The sequence below is a fragment of the Oncorhynchus masou genome, chromosome 24 (assembly GCF_036934945.1).
Source record: "Oncorhynchus masou masou isolate Uvic2021 chromosome 24, UVic_Omas_1.1, whole genome shotgun sequence".
In the NCBI taxonomy this organism is placed as follows: Eukaryota; Metazoa; Chordata; class Actinopteri; order Salmoniformes; family Salmonidae; genus Oncorhynchus; species Oncorhynchus masou.
In genome coordinates, this window is record NC_088235.1 from 56,223,371 (window position 1) to 56,246,928 (window position 23,558).

A 23,558-nucleotide genomic window follows, 5' to 3' on the forward strand; every position below is an offset into this window, starting at 1 on the left:
AATTCATGCCTCAAGAGATTGCCCTCACCTCCTTTGCCTGTGTCAGAGTGGGCGGGTTTTACACTCTAAATAGTGAGGAGTTATGGAATATTGGAAGTAAGTGGAGAGGTGGGGGAGAGTGAAGAAGCAGGAAACCAGCATGAAACTGAATTATCATGAAGGAGAGAGGAGTGAATTAATGGATTCTCCTTGGGTAGGATTCATGACGCTTAAGGATTTGAGGATCAGAGTTTAAGCAGCCCAAGAGGAAGGGGGCAGTGCACTGTCAGAGATTTAAAAGTAATTTGCAAGGGGAAATGATGGGTCACAGAAAATCCACAGTAAAATAACCTTTCCAAAATTACGTCTATTTTTGTCCAAAGTCTATTTTTTGCACCTATACAAGTTGTCTTTGTTTTACAGTTTAATACTTACTGTAACACTGTACAGGGTAGATGTTTAGCACATGGGACCATACCAGGCAAACAGATTCACAGAACTACTGCAGAAATTTATGTTTTTCCACATTATAGCAAGCTTTTTTTTCAAGGAAAATCAAAACAGGATCATGTGTGTTATTATAAGCCATATGAGAGCTTTGGGATTTGAGTCTGAGCGTAGATATCTCAGGCTTTGAGAGTTTTGGCATAATGGTCCAGGATGGCTTTGAGGAATTCATCAGTATATGTCAAATCTCTCTGATTGATCAGTTTACAGCTTCATCTGGCACAACAACACACAGTGGCGGCATCTATAAAAGCGAGCTTGAAGTAGTTATCTAAGAGCCTCTGGCACTGTAAAATCTCTACACTCTACATGAGAGCAAATGAAGAAAAGTGAGAGAGCACATGTGTGTATAGATGTGTGCTGTGTATCTTCACTCTGGATCTTTCATTTTGTATTTTTGCCCCAGGTCAAGGGGTGCGCATCTCCCTCCATATAGTCTTTAAATATGCAGTTGTGAGTGTACTGTAGGGTCGTCATTATGCTTCAAATGATTTGCATGGCGTGGGTACTCTCCGGGGGATGGAGGGGATCCCTGTGTGGGCGTGCTGTTCAATATTTGATGAGGGCGTAAGGTCTGGGAGCTGTCTCATCTGGCACAGGGGGTAGCATCCCTGACCCCCCCCCATAGAGCCTTGGCCCACCGCCCCAGCTGTCAGAGAGAGAGAGAGAGAGAGAGAGGAACCCCACTGATAAACTTATCCATTTTGAAACCTTTAGGGTACTTATTAGATTGCCAAACATTTTACTTGAATGGCCCTCTTATGTCCTATACAACTCCACAGATAATAGTTTTTATTTTAATAAATGTTATCATTTAGATGGTAGTTATTTTGAGGAGACTGTAGTAAAATCACACTGCGTCATGACAGGCCCCTTGGGCAGTTGAACAGGGAAATGCATGAGCACGTACAGTATCTCCAATGTCACAGCTGAGGGTAAAAGACAGACAGAAACAAAACAGGGTTTCTGAGTGGGTGGGTGGGAGGGATGGAATGAGGAGAAAACAGAAAAACAGGGAGGGAGGGAAGGAAGGAAGGAGGGTGGGAGAGAGTGAAAAAAAGAGAGCACAGGATGTGACTGCGTACTGTCTAGGTTTGAAGATGGATGTCTGGGAGACTGAATTGATTAGTTGTGGACAAGGCCATTAGCTAATGAAGGCTGTCTGGGGAAGACAACAGCACCTCTCCCAGAAATTACCTTCCTTCCCTCACAACTGGATTCATGTGGCAGAGGGAGGGAGGGAGGGAGGGAGGGAGGGAGGGAGGGGGAGGGAGGGAGGGAGGGAGGGAGGGAGGGAGGGAGGGGGGAGGGAGGGAGGGAGGGAGGGAGGGAGGGCACTGCTTACAGCACTACAGCATCCACTATCATTGTCATATACCATACGTAAAGGCTGTGAAATAGATTAATTCCATCTGGACCAGATGTGGTTATCTGATGCAAGAACTACAACATGAACTACAGCCCTACTTCACAGACATATACATAAGGGAATTTAGAGAATGCCTGATGCACTGATTTTGACATAATCCGGAAAGGCACAATGAATCACAAAGCTGCCCTTATGCTCTTGTGCATTAGTGTGAATAATGTCTCTGTTATAAGGCATGACATGAGGAAGGAACCTGTGTGAATACGAATCCGTGCTTCTCCGCCGTGAGAGCTGATGCACTTCAGAAGTGCTCCTGGAGTCTTCTCTTAGCATACCCCAGAGGCTGATCTTAAACTTGCTCTGTCCATTAAACAGTTATCTGAACTGTAACTCCAATCAGATTGGTAGGTCATTTGGTTACGTGTTGTCTCTGTGGCAGGTGCACTCAAAGAAAACACTCCTCATGCTGTGAATAAAAGGTAATGGTTTTGTTGCGTCAGTCTAACTAAATATGATTCCCTGTGTATGTATGGAGCATTTAACATACAACGATGCACTTAGCCATATAATTCACTTTAACTGAGTCTGGGATGGACGTATCACTGAGTGAGATCTATCTCTCTAATATCTCTGAAGCCTTACCATAGGTCGGACTCTATGAGGCTAAATAGTCCCTCAGTGGCCAGGAACCCAGCTAACATGACCTTCTGGGGCCTATTCAGACCCTCTGATACATTAGGCTGACTTGTCTGGGGGGGAAATCCCTGTTAAATTGTGTCGGAGCAACCGTCTTTGAGGCCAAGCTGGTCAGAGAGACTTGGGTTTCCTTACATTCTCCGTGCTTCTCCTATGATTGTCCTGTGATAACATGTCTTGTCGGGTCATGATGGATTTTGTTCATGGGGTTAGAAGCAGATAGCCAATAAGAGGGCAACTATTTACAGACTTACTTACTTAGTCCTCTTCATCCCGAGTGGGACATGACTCGTATACAAAGAATAGGCCTTGATATTTTGTCCACATTATTAGTATTGAGTGGGGGGATCAAACACGACACTAAAGCTTTGGACAATGGCATTGTCATTTTTGCATGACAGTTTTTCAGTAGATAGCGTAACTGTCACGAATAGTGATAAAAGGGCTGAATTAATTACGTTCCATTGTCTGACTGGTATCTGCATTTCCAGATGGTGATGAATTGGCAGCACAAGGATGTAAGTTGAAGAAACAAAATTGAATCACCAACCTTGGGGGAAGAAACTCTAGTTTTAATGAGCTGTCTTAAACTGCCACCTGCTGTTCAAAACCAAGGCAGCAGAAATGGAACTATCCATGTGGCTCTAAGCTGGACTTCTCTTTAACGTCCTCTGTTGGTGACTTCTATACACAACCATGGACATGGTAATGAAATTATTCTTGGTATCAATTTGGTGTTAACACTGCCCACATAGAGGTTTGTGATCTACCAGTATTGATCAACTCGCTCACAGAGCCTCTTAATCTGCCCCAGAATTTCCTGGCACCACTCCAGTAATAGGTTCTATCTGGATTTGTAATACTTTACATTACGTGTCGCCGGTGTGGCTTCATTTAGCTACTTCTTATGAAATTAAGGTCTGACGCTCTGTTGGCCCAGTAAGTCTTATTGATAGGAATAAGAGGTAATAAGAGGTAATACGATGATGTCGTATACTAGTGATAGTCCTATCACAGTAGCCTCTGTGTTGTAGTTTATATTGCATTATGACATTTATTTAGCAATCAAACCATGATTTTTTTTATTTGTTGTTATTATTCCTTTTTAAAGTAATCTTTAAAGGTTTACAGGGAGGCTGGACCAGTAAAGGGAATCCGTTTTTGCGTCATTGTTGTGGCTTCTTGTATTTCAGTCTCAGTGTCTCCTAGGAGCTAATAGTCGACTGATGAGCTTTGGAGAGATTTAGGATTTAGAGCGTATTAGAAAGGGAACGAGAAGGAGGGCTGGGGGGAGATAGAGAGAGCATGGAAGGGAGTAAGAGAGAGAGAGAGAGCATGGAAGGGAGTAAGAGAGAGAGAGAGAAAGCATGGAAGGGAGTAAGAGAGAGAGAGAGCATGGAAGGGAGTAAGAGAGAGAGAGAGAGAGAGAGAGAGAGAGAGAGAGAGAGAGAGAGAGAGAGAGAGAGAGAGAGAGAGAGAGAGAGAGAGAGAGAGAGAGAGAGAGAGAGAGAGAGAGAGAGAGAGAGAGAGAGAGAGAGAGAGAGAGAGAGAGAGAGAGAGAGAGAGAGAGGCAGAAGGGCGGGTGGGGGAGGGATTGTGTGAGAGAACTCGAAGGAGAGAGACAAGAGAGAATTAAAAAACAGAGGCAGGGAGTGAGTGGTACAGAGAAGAGAGACAGTGTCTACTGTGTGTGAGACAGAGGGAAATAAAGACAGAGAGGGAGAGGGAGAGAGAACGCAAGCGCAGTGACTGAAGACAGGGCACGCCTGGCCTGAAGCAGGGCTGCTGCTCTCTCATTACTGAGTCAAACACACACACACACTCACACACACTCACACACACAAATACATACAAACATACACACACATACAGTATCGGCAGAGGAAGGAAGCCAGAGAGCCGGGATAAAATCCCAGGGAGACAGTAGTGAGCGCCTGCCGACCTGCAGCCATGGCCGACGTGGGTGAGTAGAAAAACCCTTTCTGAAAACCTCCGTTACAGCGTGTGAGTATAGCAGTGGAGGCATTGCCAATATTTGGAGCAGGGGATGTACAGTACAGTGGGAATCAACAAGGATGTAGCTCAGATTCCAAGACACAATCAGCCTGTCTATTTTAGTTCCCTGTCTTGTGTTTAAAGGTCATAGTAATATGGGCTGACATTACAGGCCTAGGTAAACATTGTGGGACAGAGACAGGGCACAGCGGGATGTCTCTGAAGCAACCCTGGAAGACAGGGAGAGGCGGGGAGAAAGAGAGAGAGAGATGGGAGGGCTGGAGATACCTAAAGGATGCACCTTGTGGTATGTCAGTGGTAATAAGGACCATGGGGGGGGGGGGCTATATCTATATCAGTGGAACAGATTAACACTCTGCTGTATGCAGCATTTCCCTAGACTCTCACACATATGCACACACGCACTCATGCACACACACTATGAATAGCAAACGGTAACTGTGAAATAGGGATCTGTGTGGTACTTGACTCTGTGTATTTACTAGGTATTGCTGTAATGATACCAGTATCGTCATGTTTTTCCATGGCAAAAATAAAAACACGAAGCAGACCAAAGTCTTTTGGTCCTTTAAAAACCTGCAGTATGTAAAATGTTGTGTGCTCTAGCTTGGAAATTAAATAAATGGGACTCTGGGTGATTGTTTCCAACATTGGGGCTGTTTTACGAAATACGTTTAGTTTCCTTGCCACGATAATGACGAGTATTGCGATTCTGGTATCGTTCCGGGCCTATATCTAACCCTGATAGCCCCCTACTGTAGGTTCTTTTTTCCACTGCTTAACAGGGATTAGCCAAGGTGATTACTCTCTGTCTGTGGCTCTGCTTGGAAAGTATGTGTTGATGACACAGCACAGAGGACAGCTAACTGTCACACCCACACATTGACTAAGCTCTGCTTTACTCTCTCTTACTCTCTGCGCTCAAGTCAAGGGTTCTCTGCTCTTTTTTGTTCATATCACTTTATTTTCAGATAGGTTCAATGAAGTTGTAAAGTAATTTATATATATATAATTTATATATATATATATATATATAAATATATAATTTATATATATACATAAGTAATGTATATACTGTATGATAACTCTTTCATTTGTCTGTATGGAGGGAGACCAATGCAGAGCCTGAACCGGAAGACCGCCCCCCAAACACTCATGCACTCACACACGCACACAGTGTCCCCTGTCACAACAACATCATCAAGCAGAAAAGTGTGGGATGTGACAAGACAGCGTCACACACCAAGCAGTCCGAAATTTGCTAGCTGGAGGGGACAGAGGCATGTTGCGGAAATAATGTACGCACACACATTCCCCACTTCTCTCCCTTCTACTCCTAGCCTCTGGCATGGGGGATACCGTTGCCAGCCACCCCTTCGCTGTCTCTGATATATAATCCATGACGCAACCTGACCTCTTTGCCTGTGTATTCATATATTCATATCACTCTGGTCCCATACTCTATGTGCCAATGTGTTTGGCTGAGATTAATTGCACCAACAGTAACAAGTGCAATACATTTGACATGTATGTGCATTGGTAAGCCACTATGAGATTGGAATATCCTGAAGGCTCATGAGGAGTTGCGGTGTTGATGTTTATACAGCATCAGGGTGTACGGTTACCAGCATGTATTATTTGTACAGGAATATTTTGTTGTATATGTGAGCAAGGTAGTTGTTCTGCTGGAGGATATGACTAATAGATGATGTGTCTCTCTTCCTGTGTGTGTGTGTGTGTGTGCTTGTGTGGGTGTGTGTGCGCTTGGTGCATGTGTGTGTGTGCATGTGTGTGTTGTGTCTGTATATGTTGCAGACTCCCTGACTGAGGCATTGAATGCCATCAGTGTGAGCACGGAGTTGGTAGAGCAGGAGCTGAAGCCTCATCTGGACACCCTGCTGGCTGTGCTACTAGAGAAGAGTGAGTCTACACACACATTTGCAGTAGACACTGACCTCTGATTCATCAATCTCACTCTTGCCTGTTCCCATCAGTCAGCTTTTATGGCATTGCTTTGGCCATGGCAAGCAAGGCCATAGCTTCTAGAAACTATAGTAGCAATGTGGATCTATCGTCTCAGCTTAAATTATCTCAACGTTATTCATCAGGCTGTTTTGGAATCTGTCCTTCCCCCCTTTTTTGAGTTACTGGGTTGAGGCGCAAAGTTTCTCTTTTTTTCAGATTTTTGATACCTGTTGTGGTCTTAGCCCAAATCTCCAGCTTTTAAAAGATTGCTTCAATGTGAGAGTGTTGCAGGAGTGTTCAGAACACCTCTGCTGTTTCTCCTCTGTATCCAACCTGGACTCAGGGGTAGACTTAAGATAGTAAACATAAATCCAGGACACTCCATTTCGTATGATATGTTACGTTTCGTATGGTATGTATTAATTTGTGGACATCCATCATCAATTTCCTATGATGTGTTATAAATTACAATTAGTATGATATGTTACGAATTGCAATTCGTACAGTATGTAATGAATAAAAATGTGTACGCTAGGTTAAGAATTTACTAAATGTATATGTTATGAATTCCAATTTGTTGTAACTAACGTTAGCTAGGTGGCAAACGTTTGCTAGGGGTTAGGGTTAACGTTAGATTAAAGTGTAATGTTAGGATTAGTGGAAAGGTTTTTTAACATGCTAATTTGTTGCAAAGTAGCTAAAAAAAGTAGTAAGTAAATGCAAAGTTGATAATTAGCTAAAATGCTAAAGTTGTCCGTGGTGAGATTCAAACACGCAACCTTTGGGTTGATAGATGTTTGCATTATACGCCTAGCCATCCACCCCGACCAACCACCCACCTTTCTTATTGCCTTAAGTAACCTTTGGTCCTATGTAACCATACCAAACGTAACATATCATACTAACTTGAGTGTCCCGTATGTACTTTTACTATGTCATGTCTAGTCTATGAGACCAGGCTAAAACATCACAGTGCTGTGGGGGAGGGGAGAGAGGGGGATAGGAGAGAAAGAATGAACAGAAGGAAGTGTGATAGGGACAGTTCAGGTTATTCTCCAGCTCTCTCTCTCTCTCTGCTCCAGCAAATATCCAGTTTATCTGAAGTTGCACTGTGCACGGGCAGCTAAATTTGGTTCCCCTCAAAAAACGGGCAAGGGGACGTTACCATAGCAGCGCAGCGTAGCCTGACAACCTGACCTGCCTCCTTGGCTGTTGTGTCATTCTTTGAAAGGGGAAATGCTAATATCAGGTCTTCCTCTGTGTCTATTGCACATTGCTGCTTTAATGACAATGAATCTGCCTCCCAAGCTCAACAGGGGAGGATTCTATTTTAGTTTCTCTCTCTGGTCTCATAACAGAGGGGTTAGAGTCACTGTTAATCAGAAACAGGAGTAGAAAGAGGGTGGCCGAAGACAACCTCTGCACCCAGTGATCCTGATCAATCTCAACACAGAGAAGATTGACAGGAAATGGAATTATATCTACTGCTGTGACACTTACAGTAAATTAGCAAGAGTTTTGTGTCAGAACTAATTTCTGGTTGACAATTAGCAAGTTGTCTATAGGTCAATAAAGATATGTATGTTACTATGGAGCCAATGGTAATTTTCCTTCCTCAGTTATATTCCATTCTCTTCTATTCTATATCCATACCCAGAGGTAGTTGCCATATAAGTATGTGTTATCTGTCCCCAGAGAAGGGTGCCGCAGTGGAGATTGCCTCCAGTGGTATCGTTCCCATCCTGGCCCAGTCCCTCAGGAAGAAGAGTCTCCTCACCAAACAGGTGGCACTGGTGGTGGCAGAAATGGCCAGGGAAGGTGAGATTAGATGCCACCCTACTACTGTAGACAAAGGGACAGTGGGTATGGGGTATGAATACCAATCTGCAACATGGACTCAGGGGTAAACGAGAAAACTTAAATTAGTATTTATTTACCTAGGTAAGGCAGTTAAGAACAAATTCTTATTTTCAATGACAGCCTAGGAACAGTGGGTTAACTGCCTGTTTAGGGGCAGAACAACAGATTTGTACCTTGTCAGCTCAGGGATATGAACTTGCAACCTTTCGGTTACTAGTCCAACACTTTAACCACTAGGCTACCCTGCCACTATGATACTGTATGTTAGGTTAGGTATGGTATGCATTAATTTGTCGATGTCCATCATCCATTTTGTATGATATGTTACGAATTACAATTCATATGATATGATACAAATTGTAATTTGTACAATAGTTACGAATTTGCAATACGTATGATATGTTACAATATTCCAATTTGTTGTGGCTAACATTAGCTAGGTGGCTAGGTGGCTAATGCTAACGTTAGGGGTTAGGGTTAAGGTTAGGGTTAAGGTTAGAGTTGGGAGTTAGATTAAAGGGTTAAGGTTAGGCTTAGCTAACATGCTTAGTAGCTAAAATGCTGAAGTTGTCCGTGATGAGATTAGAAGACGCAACCTTTGGGTTGCTAGACGTTTGCGTTGTCCACCCACCTCGACCAACAAAGCTACTTTAGTTTTTGCCTTAAGTAACCTGTTTTATGTAACCATACCAAACGTAACATATCATACTATTTTAGTGTCACCGATTTTTATTTACTATGTTACGGCTAGTCTGAGACCAGCCTGCAATCTGAGTTTAATGTAGAGAACAAAGACCTTAATCACTACTACTCTGACTCATACTGTGTCACAAAGACTCACTGATTAAAACACAATAAGTTGATTTAGCTATGGATGTTGACACATTTGATGTTGACACATTCTAACTTTATGTAGATGTTACTGGATCGATGCATAATATCTGTTACTGATGTGCCCTGTCCTTCTTTCACTATACATTGTTATTTATTCTATGCATTATTCTGTGCTATGCTTAAAGCACGTCTGCCACTCAGTTATTTGCATTCAGTACTAACCACCCCCTAAACCAAAAATGAGGGGGTGGTTTTGGTTATCACTCACTGACAGTGCCTAGAGTACTTTTCATTTACATCTGCCAAGATCCAGTCCAATGCCATAGGCTCACTGTGGGTAGAATCAGAGGTTGAGGAAATTCTGTCCCTGTGTTAAAGCGGCCGTGAGGGACACGTGCATTGAGGCAGGGCTCGTGAAGGTTCTGGTGCCCCTGCTTAACAGTGCAGATGAGGAACTGCTGCTCCACACTGGAAGAGCCATCGGACGCATCTGCTTCGACAACAGTGAGTGAGACTGACTAGCAGGCCAGGGCCTGGCTTTACCTGCAGTGACAGGATGGATTGTACCCTATTAATTCAATTAATTCTGTAATCTTAGCACGCAATGCTTGTCCTGGTGGATTTTGTGTGTGTGGATGTGTGTGCCTCCACCTCTCTATGTCTATTTATCTCAGTCTCAATCCATTAGACTTGCCCTCCTTCTTTCCCTTTCCCTCTATTCTCTCTCCTCCTCCCTCTCTCAGCGGCCCAGCAGGATCAGCTGGTGCAGAGTGGGGTGATCCCCAGGCTGGTGGACATCATGAGGGAGTATCCAGAGAATGACCCACTGGTCAATGTGTGTCTGCTGGCCCTCTGTAACCTGGCCGACATGGGTGAGGACCACCAGAGGAACTTTAGAGGATCACAGAGACGAGGAATGACGAGGAGACTTTACACTGTATACTGACTTGAACCAGTTGATATTGTGTTCCTCACATCTTATCTGTGAATGATAATTGTTTCATAACTGAAAGACCTGGTTAGATATAGGTTTAGACAAAAACGTTTGGCCTCTGATCCCTGCAGACACGGCGCGGGAGGCGCTGGTAGAAGTGGGCGTGGCAGAGGTGCTGACAGCCCAGCTGAAACGGGCTCCTGACGCAGAGAGAAGACACATCATACTGGAGGTTCTGGGATCCCTGGGAGAGAGTGGTGAGTCTGGACAAGGGCCTGAAATATAATTTATACAGAGACACGCGAGATGAAATAGGCTGTATGGGGTTTATGCTTTTCACATGAAGGGTTGAATGAATGTGTGCTCAGACTAACACATCCCTCCTGTGCTGCTGTTGTCAGACGTGCTAAAGCTGCAGTTTGTGGAGTCGGGGGTGCCTAAGGCTCTGTCTGAGATGATTCGAGGTCTACAGGGTGGCTCTGACCCCCATGATCTCTGCAGCATCAAGATCGGCTCCAACCTCATCGTGTCTCTCCTGCTGGGAGGTAAGGGACTCAACCTGACCTGGAGGCACCAGAAACCCTTTACTATCCTCCCCTTCAACCTAACCCTCTGTGTCCATGCCTCACCCACACACACACACACACACACACACACACACACACACACACACACACACACACACACACACACACACACACACACACACACACACACCATTTCACTGTCTATCAGCTCACACCTCTCACAACTCAGAATATGACTCAGATGCAGACACAGGAGGTGGATGGTTCGGTTCTCAAAATAGTTATTATGACAAAAGGGCAGGCAGTTCGTAGTCCAAAGCAGAGTCTAAAAGGGACAGAGCGGCAGGCAGGCTCAGGGTCAGGGCAGGCAGAAAGGTCAGAACCGGTAGACTATAAAGCAAGAACAAGAGAGAAGGTAACACATGGAAAACATGCTGGGACATTTGAAGAGACAAGATGAGACAAGACAAACTGGAAACAGGAGACAAAGGGCTGTGAGACAATCACTGGAGGTCCGCCATACCCTCTGTCTGGGCCGATAGCGGTGAGATGGGGTACGGTGGCGATCCTCCTGTCACCGATACCTAGAGGTGGTCTTAAGAAGAGTGGACCAGGCTCTCTTCCAGGTACGCGACAGCTGACCTCTTCCTCTTTCTCAGGGAAGAGCACGGGCTGGTAACCCAAGGAATGCTCGAAGGGCGAGAGTCCAGTGGCCGAGCAAGGAAGGGAGTTGCTGGTGTACTCCAGGTGGTGGGGTTGACAGAGACGAGGCAGCGAAGAGTAGTCTCCAGGTCCTGATTGGCTCGCTCTGATTGGCCGTTGGACTGAGGATAAAATCCGGAGGACAAGCTGACCGATGACCCAATGAGGGTGCAGAATGCCTTCCAGAACCTGGACGAGAACTTAGGACTCCGATCGGAGACAATGTCGACCCGGAAGTCTATGGATCCAGGAAGACATGCTGCACCATAAACTGGGGCTGTCTCCTTGGCTGAGGGTAACTTGGGAAGTGGTATGAAATGTGCAGTTTTGGAAAACCTATCTACCACAGTGGGGTTGCCATCTGACGGAGGGAGACCGGTGACAAAGTCCAGGGATATATGGGACCAGGGGCAATGAGGAACAGAGAGTGGTTTAAGGAGGCCAGCCAGAGCTTGCTGCTCGGCCATGAGCACTGACCCGAGCGGCATAGGCAAGTTGTAATAGATGGTATAAAATACTGTACTCTACATGTGATATGAGTAATGTAAGATATGTAAACATTATTAAAGTGGCATTATTTAAAGTGACATTGTTTAAAGTGACTAGTGATCAATTTATTAAAGTGGCCAGTGATTGGGTCTCAATGTAGGCAGCAGCCTCTCTGAGTTAGTGATTGCTGTTTAGCAGTATGACAGCCTTGAGATAGAAGCTGTTTTTGTCTGTGATGTGTACTCATAAGAACTTAAAACTTTCCACCTTCTCCACTGCTGTCTCGTCGATGTGGATAGGGGGATGCTCCCTCTGCTGTTTGCTGATGTCCACAATCATCTCCTTTGTTTTGTTGTCGTTGTGTGAGAGGTTGATTTCCTGACACCACACTCCGAGTGCCCTCACCTCCTCCCTGTAGGCTGTCTCGTCGTTATTGGTAATCAAGCCCACTACTGTTGTGTCATCTGCAAACTTGATGATTGAGGTATAGGCATGCATGGCCACACAGTCATGGGTGAACAGGGAGTACAGGAGAGGGCTGAGAACGCACCCTTGTGGGGCCCCAGTGTTGAGGGTCAGCAAAGTGGAGATGTTGTTTCCTACCTTCACCACCTGGGGGCGGCCCGTCAGAAAGTCCAGGACCCAATTGCACAGGACGGGGTTGAGATCCAGAGCCTCCAGCTTGATGATGAGCTTGGAGGGTATTATGGTGTTGAATGCTGAGCTGTAGTCAATGAACAGCATTCTTACATAGGTATATTATTTTTGTCCAGGTGGGATAGGGCAGTGTGCAGTGTGATGGCGATTGCGTCGTCTGTGGACCTGTTGGTGCGGTATGCAAATTGAAGTGTGTCTAGGTTGGCTGGTAAGGTGTAGGTGACATGAGCCTTGACTAGCCTCTCAAAGCACTTCATGATGACAGAAGTGAGTGCCTCGGGGCGATAGTCATTAGTTCTGTTATCTTTGCCTTCTTGGGTACATGAACAATGGTAGCCATCTTGAAGCATGTGGGGACAACAGACTGGGATAGGGGGTGATTGAATATGTCAGTAAACACACCAGCCAGCTGGTCTGCGCATGCTCTGAGGACGCAGCTAGGGATGCTGACTGGGCCAGCAGCCTTTTGGGGGAGTTGCACCCCTTCTGAAAAAACCTACACTCGATCCCTCCGATGTCAACAACTACAGACCAGTATCCCTTCTTTCTTTTCTCTCCAAAACTCTTGAACGTGCCGTCCTTGGCCAGCTCTCCCGCTATCTCTCTCAGAATGACCTTCTTGATCCAAATCAGTCAGGTTTCAAGACTAGTCATTCAACTGAGACTGCTCTTCTCTGTATCACGGAGGCGCTCCGCACTGCTAAAGCTAACTCTCTCTCCTCTGCTCTCATCCTTCTAGACCTATCGGCTGCCTTCGATACTGTGAACCATCAGATCCTCCTCTCCACCCTCTCCGAGTTGGGCATCTCCGGCGCGGCCCACGCTTGGATTGCGTCCTACCTGACAGGTCGCTCCTACCAGGGGGTTATGGCGAGAATCTGTCTCCTCACCACGCGCTCTCACCACTGGTGTCCCCCAGGGCTCTGTTCTAGGCCCTCTCCTATTCTTGCTATACACCAAGTCACTTGGCTCTGTCATAACCTCACATGGTCTCTCCTATCATTGCTATGCAGACGACACACAATTAATCTTCTCCTTTCCCCCTTCTGATGACCAGGTGGCGAATCGCATCTCTGCATGTCTGGCAGACATATCAGTGTGGATGACGGATCACCACCTCAAGCTGAACCTCGGCAAGACGGAGCTGCTCTTCCTCCCGGGGAAGGACTGCCCGTTCCATGATCTCACCATCACGGTTGACAACTCCATTGTGTCCTCCTCCCAGAGCGCTAAGAACCTTGGCGTGATCCTGGACAACACCCTGTCGTTCTCAACTAACATCATGGCGGTGGCCCGTTCCTGTAGGTTCATGCTCTACAACATCCGCAGAGTACGACCCTGCCTCACACAGGAAGCGGCGCAGGTCCTAATCCAGGCACTTGTCATCTCCCGTCTGGATTACTGCAACTCGCTGTTGGCTGGGCTCCCTGCCTGTGCCATTAAACCCCTACAACTCATCCAGAACGCCGCAGCCCGTCTGGTGTTCAACCTTCCCAAGTTCTCTCACGTCACCCCGCTCCTCCGCTCTCTCCACTGGCTTCCAGTTGAAGCTCGCATCCGCTACAAGACCATGGTGCTTGCCTACGGAGCTGTGAGGGGAACGGCACCGCAGTACCTCCAGGCTCTGATCAGGCCCTACACCCAAACAAGGGCACTGCGTTCATCCACCTCTGGCCTGCTCGCCTCCCTACCACTGAGGAAGTACAGTTCCCGCTCAGCCCAGTCAAAACTGTTCGCTGCTCTGGCCCCACAATGGTGGAACAAACTCCCTCACGACGCCAGGACAGCGGAGTCAATCACCACCTTCCGGAGACACCTGAAACCCCACCTCTTTAAGGAATACCTAGGATCGGATAAAGTAATCCTTCTCACCCCCCTTTAATGATTTAGATGCACTATTGTAAAGTGGCTGTTCCACTGGATGTCATAAGGTGAATTCACCAATTTGTAAGTCGCTCTGGATAAGAGCGTCTGCCAAATGACTTAAATGTAAATGTAATGTTAAATGGTTAACACAGCGAGCCGCGACGGTGGCACTGTATTATCCTCAAAGCGGGCAAAGAAGGTGTTTAGTTTGTCTGGAAGCGTGACGTCAGTGTCTGTGACGTGGCTGGTTTTCTTTTTGTAGTCTGAGATTTTGTAGTCTGAGATTTCCTGTAGACCCTGCTGCATACGTCTCATGCCTGAGCCATTGAATTGTGACTCTACCTTGTCCGTGTACCAGCATTTTGCTTGTTTGATTGCCTTGCGGAGGGAATAGCTACACTGTTGATATTCAGCCATATTCCCAGACCTCTTTCCATGGTTCGCGCTTTCAGTTTTGTGCGAATGCAGTCATCCATCCACGGTTTCTGGTTAGGGTAGGTTTTAATAGTTGCAGTGGGTACAACATCTCCAATGTACTTCTTTATAAACTCACTCACCGAATCAGCGTATAGGTCGATGTTGCACTTCACTCATGCATTTCACTCCGAAATGGCCTGCATCAATCTCGGTTAGCACGGCCTCTTTCTCCACTTTAGTAAAAAATCATCCTCCTGTGTGGCTGGCCATCCTTCCCCCGTAGGTACATTTGACATTTGACTTGCACGTTCATCGTCTGCACAGCTTTCACTCCAGTGTTTAAATTGCTAAATTGTAATTATTTCGCCACCATGGCCTATTTATTGCCTTACCTCCCTTAACCTACTTCATTTGCACACACTGTACATATACTTTTTTTCTATTGTGTTATTGACTGTATGTTTGTTTATTCCATGTGTAACTCTGTGTTGTTGTTTGTGTCGCACTGCTTTGCTTTATCTTGGCCAGGTCGCAGTTGTAAATGAGAACTTGTTCACAACTAGCCTACCTGGTTAAATAAAGGTGAAATAAATAAAAAATGAAATTATAAATTAAATATTGATCACAACAAATGTATAGTTGGTGGTTGACGACTCTGATGTGCTGCCTTTCCCTGTGTGCTGTGTATTGGTGCATCAGATGAGTCCATGCAGAAGTGTTTCGGCGAGGGCACAGGGGTGGTGTACCAGGACGTGCTCTCCTGGCTGCAGTCCTCCAACACTCAGCTGCAGCTGTCTGGAGCCCTGGCCATCGCCAATTTTGCCAGGAACGGTAAGATGGCAAAATGCCTTCAGATTGACTTATCTGTATTGTCTGATTTGGTTTTGACATGAGAATGGATTCTCCCCCATCTCTGATGTTCTAAGCCCCTGTCTATCTTCATATTTGATTACCTTATCACCTCTTTCTCTCTCTGTATCTTTTCACTGTCTCTTCTCATCAATTACTGTCTCTTCTCTTCTCTACTCTCTCTTTATCGCCCTTCCTCTCTCAACCTTCTCAGACAGTAACTGTGTGAAGATGTTGGAGTTGGGGGTGGTTCCTCATATCCTGACCCTGCTAGAGCAGCATGTGGACGAAGGCGATGTGTCCGTCCAGCATGCCGGACTGAGCGCTCTCAGAAACCTGGCCATCCCAGGTGCATATTTGGATGGATAACCACATACACACATGCATGTGCGCACACACACTCACACACACACACACACTGACCCCACTGACCCCACCACTGAATTACAAACTGACACCATGAAACGAATCATTATTCTTTTGTAAGCTCTTCTCAGGACTGTCAACTCTGACCTTTGATCCCTTTGATTCCTCTTCTCCCTCTTCTCCCTGGTGTTTCAGCCACTAATAAGGTGAGGATGCTGAAGGATGGGGTGACAGAGAGAATCAGGACCTTGCTGCGCTCTGACATGCCCCCAGTGCAGTTCAAACTGCTGGGCACCCTGCGCATGATGGTGGATGGCCAAGGTGACTGGAAAAGGTGTATGGTGGAGGAGGAGTGTGTGCTCAGTGTAGATGTGTGGGTTATACTGTATCTGATTAAGCTAAAATCATAAAGGCATGATGCATTTAGCCGGTATAGAGGTAATTATACGGTAGCAGCCAAACATATTGGGACCCTTGCACTTTTCTTTAAAAAAATCCCTATTTCTTTTAAAATATGTAGAAAGTTGAGGAAAAATTTTGGTCTCCACACATTGTTATTATATTTTCAACATTGCACAACCAATTTATTTTCGGGAAACTTAAAGGTGCTACACAAATTATTTGCAAAAATCTTTGCATTATAATTTCAGAAAATGTTGATAATATATCTGGCACTAACAGTGGAATGATAATGTTTCAGAGTATTATTTACCTGCCAGTGTTGTGATTGGCTGTGATATTTGCCTATTGATTTTTCCCGCCCAAGTGGCATCTGTTGATAAACTGGGAAAACTGTTCTTTCTGGCTGTTTTATCTAGTGGAAGTCGCACTCATTTCCTGGCTGTAAAATTCTTCAGTTTATGTGAGAAAACAATAGTGTAGGGAGTCATCGTACCGTCTATTTTCAATAACAAAAATGTAGTTTTTACAGCTATTTCAAGCTGATGGACCTTTCTGTCTTGGTCCATCAGCTTCAAACAGAGGTTTTGGTCCACCAGCTTCAAACAACTGTAAAAACACTATTTTTTTTGTTAGTGAAAATATATTTCACAGTGATTTAGATGGTACAATGATATATGTTATGAACATTTTCTGAAAATACAATGCTAAAATTCAACAAAAAAAACCTATATGTAGCACCGTTACTTGTACAATATTAATTACGAAAATAGAAACAAATGGCATTGACCAAATGTTTGGCACTCGGGGCTAATACTTGGTTGCACAGCCTTTGGCCAAGATAACTGCAGACAAACACTTCTTGTAGCCATCAATGAGCTGCACCTTTCTACTGGCAATTTGCCCTACTCTTCAACTACTCCAATTCTTTAAAGTTTGAGGTGTGCCTTCCACCAACTGTTTACAGATCTCTCCATAGATTTTCGATGGGATTCAAATCTGGATTCATCGTTGGCCACTCCAGAACGGTTCTTCTTGAACCATATCTGGGGGTGTTTTTTTTCACGTGTGTTTTGGGATTCTTCTCCTGCTGGAAGACCCACAACCCTCAAGAGACACAGTTTTTGGACACTGGGTTGAACGCTGCACTCCAAGACACCTTTGTAATCTGCTGATTTCATGATGTCTTGCACACATTCAAGGCCCCTAGTGCCAGAGGCAGCAAAGCAACCACACAGCATTATCAAACCTCAAGGACAGACCTTTTTCAATTTCAAAGTATTTTTTGAACAAGTAGGGAATTGTAAGAAAAGTGCAAGTGTGCAAATACACTTGGCTGCAACTGTATGTGGTGGGAGTCATTTTAGTTGTGATAAATGTGCGAAACAGGGCTGTTGTTCCCTCAACCAACCACCTGTAATTGATAGTTAATTCAGCTCCATTAGATGTTGTAATGTTATACTATGTCCAACGGCACTGTTGGAATCACAGCCTATTTACACTGTCTGTGGGAGGTCTCAGCGCCAAACAATAGAGTAAATGCCAAGCCGCCACAGGCACTGCTATGACCTGTCACGGTAAATTGCAGGGTACTGTGGCTCCCCTTGATTACTGGAGTCTACTGAGGTAATACACTCGTCTAAAGGGAGTCACCACTCTCGAGTCTGCTTTCTCACTCCTGCTCTCTTTACTCACTAGCCCACCTCAATCTTGACTGTTTCTTTGCCCATCTCTGTGGTTCTCTTTCTAACTTCTGCAATCCCCTTCCCCTTGACACTTTCTAATGTCCTCACCCTCTCTGATCCTTTCTGTTCTTTATTTTTCTGCCTTCTCTTGTTTTGTCTCTCTCCTCTATATCCCTCTCCTTCAATCATCCCTTTCTACCCAACATATTTCTCTCATCTCTACTCTCTCCCTTATCTCAATCTCTCACACCCGCTCTCTATCTCCGACTCTCTCTTCCTCCGCTCCTTCCTTTCGACCTCTGTCAGAGGAGGCAGCTACGGTGCTGGGCAAAGATGAGGCTCTCTTGGCGAGGGTCATGGAGTGGTGTGAGGCAAGGGACCATGCAGGGGTCAGGGGAGAGGCAAACCGCCTCCTGGCTGCCCTTATTAGACACAGTCGTGCTCCGGTGAGACACACACACATGCGCGAGCACACACAAACATACGCACGCACACACACCATACATACAGTACGTAATCCCCATCTCTTCTAGAGGCTGATTCTCTCCCTCCTGACTTTGACAGGAAGTCATCAACGCTGTAACCAAAGCAGATGGGGTGCGTCACCTCATCTCTATGGCAACCAGTGAACACGTCATCATGCAGAATGAAGCCCTGGTTGCCCTGGCGATTGCATCTGCCATTGACATTGGTGAGGGATTTTTCTATCCTTTGAGAGCATTCAGAGGGAAAGACCAATACATTTACATTTACATTTAAGTCATTTAGCAGACGCTCTTATCTTGGACTAGCATAATATAACTAGATACAGGTTTACTGACAGTAACCAAAACTAACACACTGAGTATACAAAACATGAAGACATAGACTGACCAGGTGAATCCAGGTGAAAACTATGATCCCTTATTGATGTCACTTGTAAAAATCCACTTCAATCAGTGTAGATGAAGGGGAGGAGACAGGTTAAAGAAGGATTTTTAAGCCTTGAGACAATTGAGACATGGATTGTGTATATGTGCCATTCAGAGGGTGAATGGGCAAGACAGAAGATTTAAGTGCCTTTGAACGGGGTATGGTAGTAAGTGCCAGGTGCACCGGTTTGTGTCAAGAACTGCACCGCTGCAGGGTTTTTCACGCTCAACAGTTTCCTGTGTGTATCAAGAATGGTCCACCACCCAAAATACACTCAGCCAACTTGACACAACCTTGTCGAGTCCATGCCCGACGAATTGAGGCTGTTCTGAGGGCAAAAGGGGGGTGTTCCTAAAGTTTGGTATACTAAGTGTATATTTGTAATAATGTCTGTATATATTATATCAGTATGTAATAATATACTGCTAATGTAATAATATCAGCTCATATTTTACAATGGCGAATTACAGTAAGCATATTCTAGTTTATACTAATTCCCCCTCTTTGTGTGTGTGTGTGTGCGTGTTTGTCCTGCTGTTCTCCAGACTCCATGCAGGAATCCTTCCAGGAGGCAGAGCTCTTGCCTACACTGCAGAAGATGCTGGAAGACCCAGTAGGGGCAGTGGAGGTCAAGTTCAGCGCCCTAGGCCTCATCTGTAGCCTGGCCAACTCCAGTAGGTACCACACACACACACACACACACACACACACACACACACACACACACACACACACACACACACACACACACACACACACACACATACGCATGTCCTCTCTCTACTTCTTTCTCACTCTCTCAGGCATGATGAAGGAAGAAATGGAATCTCTAAACCTGAAGGAGACGCTAACAAAGCTCTCTGGTCACTCCAGCACCAAGCTAGCCACACAGGCCGACACAGTGCTGGCCATGCTCTCTGAAACGAACTAGACTGTCCTGACCGGACCACTGCCCTGGCCAATGTGATCATAGACTCTCCGCACCACGTGCCACCACAATCACCCCTACTACCGTGACCACACCATCCTACCCATCAACCGCACTTCACCAGAGAACAACCCATCCCTCGCTCTGAAAGGGGAAAACAGCTGGAGGGTTTGAAAAGACATATTGACAGTCTTCCAAAGCTGGGTTTTCATTCACCTGGCCTATGGAGAACACAGTTGGAGAGAGATATACAAGGACTGACCAACCCAATCTGACAGAGAGGTAACAAGGTGATTGCCGATGTTCGAAGCACAAGTTGAATGAGCCAACCCATGTAAAACGCACACGAATCACAACATCCCCGGTTCACTCATCATGACCATCTGTAGAAAGAGGGTTTACTGTATGTGTGAAATAGCTATTCTAATCAGTACACCAATCAGTTGAATGTACACTATGTAGATTTCCTATAGGGATCAGTGTATATTGTCAAAGGAAATGTTTGCGTATGTATGCGCCATAGAGTTAACGATGGCTACTATTCATAGCATCTAATGTGTTAACCCTCAATGGAAAACATAAAACTAATATCTGACACTGTTTATCAATGTGATGTTCTATATATGCTCTGTATTGACCAATGTATATGGATGTAAATGTTCCAAGAATATGACCATGTCTGTCTCTTCTCTGTGGATCTCGTATAGTGAGATTCTCTTGGCAATATCTACAGTGTACAGGACAAGAAAAGCATTCAAAGTCAATATCTCAATCATGATCTTTTACCAAAGTACATTCTAATTGTTAAAACTGTGCGCGAGGAAGTAAGAAATCTAATCTGAGTAACAATTGTGTGAGGCGTTTGGAGTTTATTCTAAAGTATTCTTTGATTGTCATCCAGGTACCAGGAAGATAACAGTAACTGTAGACCTAAGAGGTTTTTATCCCATGTTGTCAGAGGGAAGATCTCCAGACATTTATCCCCCCCAAAAATTCCCACTGACACATCTAGCTCAGTCCTAGTTATCTAAGAGCCCGGGTGGGTGGGCACTGGGCAGAGTAATCATTACAGAGCTGTGAGAGTGACAGGCAGCTTTCCCACTGGGTGCCAGCTCCAACATTCTGATGAAAAGAGATCAATATGTTGTGTGAATGCTGGGGCAGCAAAGGGCTCGTGATGAAGGCAGCTTTAATGTTGCACTCAGAGCCCCGCTGATTCATCCAACTCCTTTTAAGACCAATTTGTTAAGGTGTCTAGAGCCCAACGGAGACTGGCTGGCTATTTCAAAAGCATTTACATAGTGAATATCAACTGAAAACAGCCCTCCGTCCATCTGTCTGCCCTTAATAGTACCTAATAAGCTACTCAATGGGAGCTGAGTTGTTGTTATTGAATTTATCTTTGAAATATAACTATTTTGATGTTTTAAAAAGGGTGGCTTACAGAAACAACTGGAAATAAAATAAAAATATGAATGGCCATGGCCTGTGACTCTTTTCTGTTCATTGGAGTATATATGAATGACTGTGGGTGTGTTTCAGTTCTCTAAAAGACTTCCTGTCCTTGTCTCCTTTCCTTCGTCTGCACTGATCTGAAAACATAGGACAGGTGAAAAAAAACTGGAGGAGGGCTGCTGGTCTTTTTCCCCCCTACAATTCAATACTGGGTCTGCTGTCTACTTGTCATTTTCCGAACATGATGGCTGCTCTTCTCACTCTGCTAACGTACTCGAAACACTGATTAACACATTGTTTCACACAGACTCCCTTAGGCTCTTTCCCTGTGAGGAGAATGAGGTGTTGTGGTGAAGCCTCCGTGGTTACAGGAGAGGTCTTGTTTTAGTTGGGTTTTAAAGGCCCGTACTGTGCTTTCACACCATACATACTGTGTAAAAAGCCCTTGTATGTCCCTCCTGTAGAAGGACAGGGAAACAACAATGTAGCACATTAGAAAGGAAGACAACCATTCTAACCACTAGGTGGCAACATAGTTTTATGGTACAGTAGATGTTTCTCCAGGGCTCCTTATTGAAATGAGTCTCAGTATGTGCACACTTACAGTACTCTCTGTGTGTGTGTGTGTGTGTGTGTGTGTGTGTGTGTGTGTGTGTGTGTGTGTGTGTGTGTGTGTGTGTGTGTGTGTGTGTGTGTGTGTGTGTGTGTGTGTGTGTGTGTGTGTGTGTGTGTGTGATCTATGTGTGTGAGTACATGCTTGTACGTGTATCATTGGGTAGCCACACATTTTCACAGATTGCACAGTAGCCAACATATGGGTGATCTCCGCAGGAGAGTGGGATACTGGGCCACGGGCCCAGACAGTATTCTTGTGTATGTGCGTGTGTCTCACACCAGGCAGAGCACAGCTGAGTCCTGAGTGTGTCATTAACACTGCTGCCAACCTGCACCAAGTTCTGCACCCTGAGCTAATCAGATAACCACCTCTATAACCAACATGGTTGTATACCAGGTTGTCTTTATTGGAGTCGCACTGCACATCTCGCAACATTGGAATTAGAACCTGGAGCGTGACCGTCATGTCAGTGGCTTCCATTTCTGTTGCAGTATGAACCAAGTCATCTGTGTGGGATAAACATTTAGGACTACATACTACTAGAAATAGACATCTGTAAGAGCCATCCATGTTAGATCTGTGCATCACAGTATACCAAGTTGTCTATGGAAGCGTACAAGTCGTGTGACATTTGAATGTCATTCGTATGTCACGGACTCTTACATCTTCTTTGTACTCAAGCAGAGCATTCCCCAGAGACTGTGAGCACTAGACAGACAGGAAGCACACATGAAAAACTACTACAGTTTACTATAGAATACTACAGAACTCTGTAGTAAACCCGTAGTATACTGTAGAATACAACACTACACACTGTAGTATGGTGTGTAGTACTTTACTATAGAATGTTGTAGAATACTGTTGATTATTATAGTGAATACTACATTATTATTCACACAGACACACTGTGCTAAATACTAAAGTAATGTCTGCAATAAAAACACAGTTCTATAAAACACTACACTTTTTAAACTATTATAAATAGTACAGTATTTCATTTGCATATACCCTGCCCATTCCCCTCCCCGAAATCCCAGTTTGCGAAACCTACATGCCATGTATAGACCATATACAGCATTCCCCACAGCTTCTAAAAAAAGAGCAGAAGCTTTGAACTACAGTGGGGAGAACAAGTATTTGATACACTGCCGATTTTGCAGGTTTCCCTACTTACAAAGCATGTAGAGGTCTGTAATTTTTATCATAGGTACACTTCAACTGTGAGAGACGGAATCTAAAACAAAATCCAGAAAATCGCATTGTATGATTTTTAAGTAATCAATGAGCACTTTATTGCATGACATAAGTATTTGATCACCTACCAACCAGTAAGAATTCCGGCTCTCACAGACCTGTTAGTTTTTCTTTAAGAAGCCCTCCTGAATCTCCACTCATTACCTGTATTAACTGCACCTGTTTGAACTCGTTACCTCGTTATATTTTTAGACATTTTTGCAAATGTATTGAAAATTAAATGCAGAAATATCTCATTTACATACTGTAAGTATTCATACCCCTCAGTCAATACAT

General features: G+C 44.8%; 1 protein-coding gene across 1 annotated transcript; it reads left to right on the forward strand.

The window, feature by feature from the left end:
- Window positions 1-4,184: 4,184 nt before the first annotated feature.
- Window positions 4,185-21,437, forward strand: LOC135512347 (rap1 GTPase-GDP dissociation stimulator 1-B-like). Its single transcript, XM_064934295.1, has 14 exons — window positions 4,185-4,514; window positions 6,383-6,487; window positions 8,228-8,350; window positions 9,605-9,730; window positions 9,970-10,098; window positions 10,292-10,417; window positions 10,562-10,705; window positions 15,518-15,649; window positions 15,882-16,016; window positions 16,229-16,354; window positions 18,424-18,563; window positions 18,682-18,808; window positions 19,575-19,703; window positions 19,833-21,437. The coding sequence occupies exons 1-14, from the start codon at window positions 4,502-4,504 to the stop codon at window positions 19,958-19,960; spliced, it is 1,683 nt and encodes a 560-aa protein (XP_064790367.1). The 5' UTR covers window positions 4,185-4,501; the 3' UTR covers window positions 19,961-21,437.
- Window positions 21,438-23,558: the final 2,121 nt, after the last annotated feature.

Excerpts from the sequence above, each read along its gene's own strand:
- LOC135512347 (XM_064934295.1), top strand. Across the intron at positions 8,351-9,604 it reads GGCAGAAATGGCCAGGGAAG|CGGCCGTGAGGGACACGTGC; the intron begins GTGAGATTAGAT and ends CCTGTGTTAAAG. Across the intron at positions 18,564-18,681 it reads TTAGACACAGTCGTGCTCCG|GAAGTCATCAACGCTGTAAC; the intron begins GTGAGACACACA and ends TGACTTTGACAG.